The sequence below is a fragment of the Canis lupus genome, chromosome 7 (assembly GCF_003254725.2).
Source record: "Canis lupus dingo isolate Sandy chromosome 7, ASM325472v2, whole genome shotgun sequence".
In the NCBI taxonomy this organism is placed as follows: Eukaryota; Metazoa; Chordata; class Mammalia; order Carnivora; family Canidae; genus Canis; species Canis lupus.
In genome coordinates this window covers 570867-580605 of record NC_064249.1, presented here as the reverse complement: position 1 = coordinate 580605, position 9739 = coordinate 570867, and the positions used below count along the sequence as shown (strand labels likewise).

Below are 9739 nucleotides of genomic sequence, written 5' to 3'. Positions count from 1 at the left end.
ATAGCTCCAAAAGTCAGGTAAAAGCAAGGGGCAGGGGGTTGGGGGGTTGGGCGGCAGCAGGGGGGGAATGTCAGAGGGAGTGAGGAAAGATCAAGGATTAACTTGCAAGTCCTACTTTCTCTCCTCTCTGTCTCCCCTCGTGTCTACTGGATCACTCATCACCTAGACATTATTTTTATTAAAGTTCACCCCAAAATCAATTGATAGCACAAATCTTAACATGCCTAAAAAAAAAATGATGAACAGTAGACTGTGATATTTGCTCTTGGTTGTTCCTGGGCAGAAATCAGGGTCATTCACCAGCGTCTCAAGTGGCTGTAAGACACATCTCCTGCCGGGATGCCTATAGGGACAAGAACTGGTATGGCAAGCACACATTTGAGCACCCTTAGCATTACCTTCCTCTCCATGCCGTCTCTGGAGAGATTGTTTTAGGCCTCTTGAAAAGCCTATGGAATCTACCTTTTCATATCCAGGAACTTGATTGCTGCTTGGCAGCTCTTACCTTTTTTTTTTTTTTTTTTCTGTCTTTAAGTGTTCATGTTTTATATCCACCTCCTCAGTGGAGGCCAGACTGTATACACAGCCATACTATACTGCCACAGATCTGTCTGAGAACTTCCTTAGGGGTGATGACAGGGCAAAAATAGCTTTATAATGTTTTCAGGTCATTCTAAATGAAAAAGGTTAATTATATGTCATTCTTATAGGACTAAATCAGTAGAAATGATTAGCATACTTTGATATATATATATATATATATATATATATATATATATATATATATATATATATAGGCTATAAGTGATCCCTGATAAAATCCTGATTTACTTGTCTTAGTGAAAAGAACACCGTTTCTTCACTAAAGAGATAACTGCCAGAGTCTATAGGGCAAGCAGAACTTAAAGCTCAAGACATCTGTAGCTAAAATCTTACCCAACAAATGAGTTATTTACAAAGGAAATTAAAGCATTTTCAAGTGAAGCCCCACAGTTTAGCCATAACAAAGTCAATAAATGAACATGATTTGTCAGGAAATTCATCGGGTCTCAGTCGGTGTACACCATGTGAGGAAGGCTTCTGTTGTAGTCCGGAGGAGGCAGAGCAGTTTGGTTAAGCAGGGGTCCTCCTCCCTGCCGGAGAGGTGGTGTGGCATGTCTGTCTTTGGAGAGACTGATAAGAATGGTTCTCCCAAGGCGGTGGAGGGGGGTGGAGGAGGTGGGGATGGGGAATGGTCCTCCTGGATGGATGATGAAGTTTGAAAAAGTTAGCTCTGCCTAGAAGCAGCAAGAGAAAGTAAGTGGTCTCCTAAATTGTTAAATTGTTGTTTCATTTGCTTGCCTGTGACCTCAATTCCCTGAATCAAAGGTCCTATGTTACCACTCTTACCAACATCAGCAGCCAGTATAGTATTTTTCCACCCAAAAAGGGAATGGGGGAGGGGTGCGCGCAGGACAGGAAGCTGACACTTTGAGAATGTACCTCCTCGCAACTATCACATTTAATTCTGACCGTGAGGGTACGTGGTAACTTGCTCAGGGTCACGTAGCAAGCTGTCGGAACAACTGGGGCTCCGCTTCAGCCAAGGACATCACACTCCTTCCCGGAAACAGTAGCGGTTTGGTTCAGTGAGTCTTTACCGAGCACCCGTCATGTTCTGGTCCTAAGGATGTGCCCGGGAGTGCATGTGTGTGGATCGCAGGCCAGGAGACCTCCCCCCGTAACAACGTGGTTTTTTAAATGTATGTGTGTATGTCCTTGTGTTTCCCTCACCTTATCTTCTCAAAATTCATGACTTTTAGGAAGCCTTCATGGGTGGGCCCGCTGGTTACCCCTCTTCTCTCCTTAGCACTTACTCACCTGTTGTCCCACGTTGCTTCGGACGAGCTTGTTTATTATGTTCCTGGTGCTCTCCCTGCTGTCGTGCAGCTTATTCTGTTTATGCTTCCTTGGTGCCTCTTCTGCAGGGCTTTGCACACAGTGGGTTCTTTTTTTTTTATTTTTTTTTTAAGATTTTATTTATTTATTCATAGAGATGCAGAGAGAGAGAGAGAGAGAGGCAGAGACACAGGCAGAGGGAGAAGCAGGCTCCATGAAGAGAGCCTGATGCGGGACTTGATCCTGGGACTCCAGGATCACGCCCGGGGCTGCAGGCGGTGCTAAACCGCTGCGCCACCGGGGCTGCCCACACAGTGGGTTCTTAAATTCAGTAGACCCTTAACATTTGCTGGTACGGAGTTCATTCATAATTCATGAATCTTTGGCATGTCACAATTTGTAGTTTTCCTGGGATGTGAATTTGAATTCACCTAGATGCCTTAAAGGCTGGATCTTACCACCAAGCTGGCGAGTGGGGCAAAGCCAACAGTCTGGCATCTCAGTTTTACCTGAGTAGACTTGGAGCATTTTTATACATTAATTCTTGAGAAGCGATTAAAATGCAGTTTCTTTTTTTTGAAAATAAGCTTCAAGCAAGAGAAAAAACCTTAGTTAATGTTGAGAAAGTAGTCATTGATAGTGTGGGCCATGCATATGACTCCCTGAAGATCAGTTGTAAATGAGAGACAGGGAAATTCCTCAGTTCCGGGTCTGTAAGTTTTAGGATATTCAACTCCAAGTGTATGAGAATGCTAAAGATACACCATATACTCTTCTTACTGGCCTCCTCATCTCAAGTGGGACACATCCTCACATTAGAAAGCCTTTGTTCAAGTCCAGTGGTGCTTGACCAGGGCTGTACAACAGAAGCACCTGGGGGACTTTTATCAAAGTCCTGCAGGATATTACTAAAATTTTTTACTTACTTACTTTTTACTTTACTTACTTAAAAGATAAATATTTTAAATAAATGTATTAAATCACCTAGGGGATATTTATTTTAAAAAAAATACATGTAAGAAGGCCCTACTCTAGACCTAGAGGAAGAGAATCTCTAGGATTGAGATTGGGATGTATACATTTTTGAAAAAGCACATGAAAGAATTCTGATGAATATACTCCTGATTTAGAGAGAGAATTCCTTTCAGCAAATACTTCTTGACAGCCTTAGGGGGTGGGATATATTGCGCTGTCGTGCTGTGTTGGTTGACAAACCAGTGGCTTCCAGGAACCATTTAATGCTTCTTCAGCAGAGCAGTGTCACTCAGCGACTCCTCAGTAGTCAAAGGATTTATTACTCGTTTTGTAGATTGTTGGACCTTTGTTTCTCTTCTTCCTTCTTTTGTGTGTCCTCTAGGACTTTGTTGCTCTTCAGTATCTCCAAAGAGAAAATAAGTAAATATATTCAAATCACCTGAGTTTTTATTTGCCTGAGTTCTTTGGGGGGAGAAAAAAAGGTGGAAATAAGAGGGTAACAGTCATCTATGATTTTTAAAAATGTAAATTATCAACATAATCATTTTTTGTTGTTTACAACCATACATAGACCATTGATAGATAACCAAGCTTATGATTTATATCTACATCCTTTCTTTTGAGACCCCAGAGTACTTTCTTCTTTTCATTTGCTAACCACCATCCTAGGGACTAAGGTGGGACTTCCCTGCTCCCCACACCCTCTGGCCACCTTTCACTACAAGTCTAGGCTAAAGCCAGGAACTGTCCTGAGTTTTAATATTTTTAGTTTGCAGTTTCACTGAGGGCAGGGTTGGGGGTTTGTGAACTGAAGGAAGTTAATAGAATGTATATTGAGATCCCGAGAGGCCAAATGCCACACAGAAAATCAGTCCCTCCTAGAAGACAAGGCTGGTTTGTTAGTTGGGTGGTGGTGGATAGGGGTGGGGGTGCGGTTTTTTATCATTTTATAGTTTGCTGACTTCCAGTTAAAAAAGATGCTCTCCCCAAAGTTGCAATCTACTGAGTCAATGAAGATGAGCTAAATAGCCTTTTGTGTAGTCAGTTGAGTTGCTTTTCTTAAATTGCACCCATATCTCCAACTGTGAAGTTGAGACATCTGATTTGAAAAGTGCATTTATAAATGGAAATAATAATTATCAGTCCCTTGCTAATGCTTGTTTTGTTTTTGTTTTGTCTCTTCCTTTCTCTAGCATGAAAGACTTTCTAGGTAAGACCTTTCCCTGTTTTATATGCATGCTTAATACTTGTGAGAAGTGCATGTGTAATTAAACTCAGCTTTAAATCATGTACTCATATTTCTCACCTCCTTTCCTTCCTTTTCATTTCCTCAGCCACCACAGTAGTTCAGACTTTTATTATTTCCTGCCTAAGTTAATGCAGTAGCTTCTCAACTCACCTGCTACCTTCAGATTCTCCTCCCTCCAGTTCATTTTGTATGCTTCCACCACATTGATTTTCCTAAAGCACCTACCAGGCACCGTGCTACGGAAACAACATGAATAAAACACTACCCTCACCTTCAGTAAGGGCCAAGGTAGTCGTATGGACAGGTATTATGAGCAAAGAGAAGAGGCCATTAGCCTAATCTGGTTGTTCACGGAAGACTTGCAGCGTAGATGCCCAAATTGAGATTGAGTTTAGATACGGTCATTTAATAGTGGAGCTAACACGGTTCCTTCTACCTAGATGGTGCTCTGTGATAATTTACTGAATGAGCTAAAGACCAGTGTTGCAACTGCTGAAAAATTAAGGAAGCAGATCATCAGAGTTTGGGGGAATGATCGTTTGTAATTTTTCACCTAACATTTGAAGATACAAAACTGATCTTCCTGAAGAACAGAATAGAAAATAGTAAAGATTAAGGAGCCGAAAGTATGAAGCTGTCTCCCTTTCCACCATTCCTCTGATAGAGAAGTTAAGAAGAGGTTGAGGGGAAATGTAGTTATGGGATAACATTGGGCAGATGAGTCTTATAATCTGTTTGATAACTGAGCTTGTTCTACCTTAATAATATATTCTAAAACGTATAAGCTTGCATGGGTTCTTCCTCTGCTTACCCTCTCACCAGGCACGAGCTGAAGATAAATAATTTACATCTAACCTAGCAGAAAATTAGTTTTGTAAATGTGATAGAGACTGGTATTTTGCTATAGTTAATTTTTTTGAATTCTGTTATATTATAATGGCCATTTATGAAAAGAGACTTTCCCTATAGACCTCAAAATATGTTATAAAAACTAATGCTTAAAACAGCGAGATACTAGTTCAAGAATAAACAAAGATACCAATGGAACACAATAGTCCCCCAAAAGTCACGTGTATCAGATGATTTTTCAACTCTGGGGGGGAAGAGTTATTTAATAAGTGATCATTGGGACAACTGACTGTTTGGGAAAACACATCCTTCCCTGAAGCCATACCAAAAAACAAAAGCAAAACCCAATTCAAGATGTATTACAATTTTTTTATTACAATTTTTAAGAGAAAAAGATTTTACTACAAAAGCAATAGAAGAGAATATTTATAATCTTTATATAGGAAAGACTCTCCCAGGCACGATACCATAGGGGAAAAATTGTCAAATTTAGTTATATAAAATTTAAAATCTCTGCTAGTAAGAGACACCCTAAACAGACAGAAAGTAAAGTGAGAAAATATATGTGCAGCTTATGTTAGATATTTTAAAAGCCTTGCTATATAGGATGTTCCCACAGTATAACAAGCAAAAGATTAACAAAGGCTATGAAGAGACAATTCAGAAACAAGCAATCAAAGATACTGAACCTTCCTAGTGATCTACAAATATTAAAATTAATGACAATGACCTGTTTCTCCTATTGGAATAGAAAGGATCTAGCTCTGAAGGACAGTATAGCAATACGTATATCAACATTTAAAATTACACTTACCTCTTGATCAAAAAGTTCTACTTCTAAGATTTTATCCTAAGAACATAATTGGACAAATGCTATAACTAAAAGTTATAGACAAGTCTTCTCACTGTAGCATCATTTATAGTAGCTAGAAAGTTCAAAATAATACAGGTTTCTGTCAATAGAAGATTAAATTATTATACAGCCATACAGTAGAAGACCGTGCAGTCATTTTTTTTCTAATGAGGCAGATCTATATCTACTTACATAAGATAAGGTGAGATGCTTCCGGGCATAGTGATAAGTGGAGGGAAGAGGAGGAGAGTTAGACAACAGTATGTATTATCTGGTTTTATTCATAGAAATATATATTTTTTAATGTATTTATGTGTTTAACCTTTTGCAAGGATAGAAGTAAAGTGTTAATGGGGGTTATTTCTCAGGCAGGATTATGGAGTGACTTTTACTTTCTGTTTTAGACACTTCGGCACTACTTAAGCATGTATTGCTTTTGTAATCAGAAAAGTCAGTAAAGAGGTTTCTATTTACAAAATTTTTTTTTTAAGTGTAAGAAGGAAAAGTTGTGAAGAATGTTGCAGGCCTTAGCATCGCTGTAAGACCAAGTCTCTAGGAACTCTGCCTCTCCCCCTCTGTGTCCTCCTTATTGCTCCTTGACTTCCTCTAATACTTACTTCGGCTCCCCCACCCCCAACTTTGGCAATAGCTACCACAGGACAGAGCCATCAGATGGAAGTTCCACAGCTGTGACTCTGTACACATCCCGGGTCGGGGATGTAGAGCTCTGCAAGGCTCGTTTGTACATAGCAGTTTTATGTGTGCCACACTTTCGTTTGGAAAGAACAAAGTCTGGGAAAAATGTAAACCACTATCAAGGAGCAGGATGATCATTACACTAGTGTAAACGGATCATCAGCTGAGAGGCCCTTCCACTAAGGAGCTCACTGCTCCTGGAAATGAAGCCACCATCAGCTCTCAGAGCTCAACTGCTGGAAGATGTAGCAATCCTCATCACAGGCTAACAGTCGCAGTGTGGACTGGGGAACAGAGGGTAGAAAAATAGCTGTTTGGGCACGGCGGTGGTACCCTGAAGTGAGATTCCAACTAACCAGCAGTACACCTAAAAAACGTAGCCCTCATTGCCACCCCCTCCCTATCCACCCTCCAGCTCAGAACTCCAAGTCCATATGTTTCTGATTCATTGACAGTTCATTGGAATCATTGTCTAAGAGCCATTGAGATCCAAGAAACTTCTTTTAAAAGCACACTCTTCGAGGAAAGCTGTTGAACCCCAAACTAATTTGAAAAGCTCTGAGATTTAAGTCCGTCCATGAATCCAAACAGCCAGTTTTTCATGTAAGCTCCATTCTTGGCAAATGACAGCTTCCTCCTCCAAGCCGGTGCAGCTTAACCCCAAGGTCCAAGAATGCCGGCAGAGGAGATTCAGGGAAGGAATGTGCGTTGTTTTTGGCCAGAGTTCTTAAGGGCTTCTTAGAAAAGGCGTAAACTACCCTGAAGCATTACCTTCTCCCCCATTTCTTCATTCTCAAAACCAACATTTACCTTCCATGTATCTGCCACAGGTTGGAATCAGGAGGTAGTAACCCTACAAGCAGCGATTCCTATGGGGACCGGGCCTCAGCAAGAGCCCGCCGGGAGGCCCGGGAGGCCCGCCTCGCCACCCTGACCAGCCGCGTGGAGGAAGACAGCAACCGGGATTATAAAAAAGTAGGCTCCTTGGGATCCCTGGGTGGCGCAGCGGTTTAGCGCCTGCCTTTGGCCCAGGGCACGATCCTGGAGACCCGGGATCGAATCCCACGTCGGGCTCCCGGTGCACGGAGCCTGCTTCTCCCTCTGCCTGTGTCTCTGCCTCTCTCTCTCTCTCTCTCTCTCTCTGTGTGTGTGTGACTATTGTAGATTTAAAAAAAAAAAAAAAAGTAGGCTCCTTTTGCAACTTTTCTGTTGTTGGGCAACAACACATAAACTTCTCAGCCTTTTCCCCAGTGTAGAAAAATGAGCCTAGTTCCCATGAAGCAGTAAATAGTAGCAACTAATTTCTTTCGAGCTTCTTGGTCTGCTCCACCTCTTCCTCTAATGTCCTCAGTGCAGTAAATGTACACCTCGAATCAGATACTTAGAGGTATAGGAAAAAGTAAAGATCGACAATTGTAGACAGGAGAAATAAAAGTAGTGCTGTGTGTCTGAGCCCAGAGAGTCATTTGTAGACAGTGATGTTATTAACAAACACATGCTTTTACTGAGGACCTGCCAGTGTCAACCAAATACTTCTTGGTGATGGTACATGATAATCTGGTTTGGAGGGAGTTGAAAACATCTTACAGTTCATTTCCTTTGGTTCTTGCAGAGGAGTACCTAGCTCCAGGGGCAGACTTGAAGGCTTCCCTTTCAAGTGCTGAGATGCTGGGGGAGAAAACCATTTTTGTTAATGAAATGTTTGTTTTGTTAATGCTGTGTTAAGCAGAACTTGACTAAAATCGATATACACACTAGATTGGCTCTAAAAAAAAAAAAAAAATTATCTTTGTATGGGGAACCACAATGACTACATTTCTCCCCGGAGATTAGTATTTTTGAAGTTGGAGCACCATTCTATTCGTGTTTAGCACCTGGGACTTCACCAATGTTAAGAAGCAAGAACCAATTGGCCGAATGTGTTCTGTTTCCTAGGCTTCCTCCATCTTCTCCGTGTGCCCCACAATGATGATTTGGGGGGGGTTCTCATAGGATGAAACTGCATGAGTGCTAATCCTGGGAGCCCTGCCTCGTAGGTGACCCGATTCTCTTTCCCTCCTCTCAGCTCTACGAGAGTGCCCTGACCGAAAACCAAAAACTGAAAACAAAACTTCAAGAGGCCCAGCTAGAGCTAGCAGATATAAAGTCCAAGCTTGAGAAGATGGCCCAGGTAAGGGAGAAGAGGAAATAGGGTGGGTGGCAGGGGGAGTATGAGGAGGCAAGGTAACCTAGGGGTCAGAGATGGCAAGTGACATGGAATTAAGATTGGCCCTTCTCAGAGACAGAAGACAGAAGCCCTTTAGATTCTAATTTGATTTCAGGGTCCAATTAGCATTTAACTTAAAATGGAAAACCGATCGTTCAGTGAACAATTCCTAACATCCTGAATGCTAATAATTAATATTATGGATTATCTACTTATTTCTTTTTTTTTTCTTTTAAGATTTATTTATTTATTTATTTATTTATTTATTTATTTATTTATTTATTTATTTATGATAGACATAGAGAGAGAGGCAGAGACACAGGAGGAGGGAGAAGCAGGCTCCATGCCGGGAGCCTGATGCAGGACTCGATCCTGGGACTCCAGGATCGCGCCCCGGGCCAAAGGCAGGCGCTAAACCGCTGAGCCACCCAGGGATCCCCTATCTACTTATTTCTTAGTAGAAAAGTGTTGACCAGCATCACAAGATTAGTCCTAGGCAATGTCTCCTGTCTTGATCATCATGTTTCAGTTCAGTTTATCTACTATCACCTCCTAGAGAGAGGAGCCCAGTAAACCCAGTGCAGAGAGATAGCAGATTAGCCCAATAGAAATAAGTGGCTTGTGTGGGTCGTATAAGAAATCAGGGTCTGGGGCGCCTGGTGGCTCAGTCAGTTAAGCATCGGACACTTAGTTTTGGCTCCGGTCACGGTGTCAGGGTCGTGAGCTTGAGCCCTGAGTCCAGCTCTACACTGGGGCCTGCCTAGGAGCCTCTCTCCCTCTCCTGCCCCTCCCCCTCCTTCAGGCTCTCATGCTCTCTTTCTCTAAAAAGAAAGAAAGAAATTAAGGAACAAAGGTGTTATTAGAATGTGCAATCAGGTCCCAAAGCCCAGGTTCTGTCCCGCAGCATATGTTACCTCCTCAAGCCACCACCATTTTCCAGCCTAAGAATAGAGTGTTAGTGGCAAACAGACCAGATAAACCATTTCCTCTCACTGCCAGGCCTGATTTAATTAGGCGGTGCTTTAGAGGGTCC

General features: G+C 41.9%; 1 protein-coding gene across 12 annotated transcripts in view; it reads left to right on the top strand.

Annotated features, from left to right (window-relative positions):
• The window catches only part of PPP1R12B (protein phosphatase 1 regulatory subunit 12B), a 204676-nt gene that overhangs the window by 177571 nt on the left and 17366 nt on the right, over positions 1-9739 (top strand). For all 12 annotated transcript variants that reach the window (XM_049111988.1, XM_049111990.1, XM_049111987.1 and 9 more), the window contains 3 exons: positions 4047-4063; positions 7331-7475; positions 8566-8670. In XM_049111988.1, the coding sequence (XP_048967945.1) occupies positions 4047-4063; positions 7331-7475; positions 8566-8670 (267 nt within the window). The remainder of the gene's footprint in view (positions 1-4046; positions 4064-7330; positions 7476-8565; positions 8671-9739) is intronic.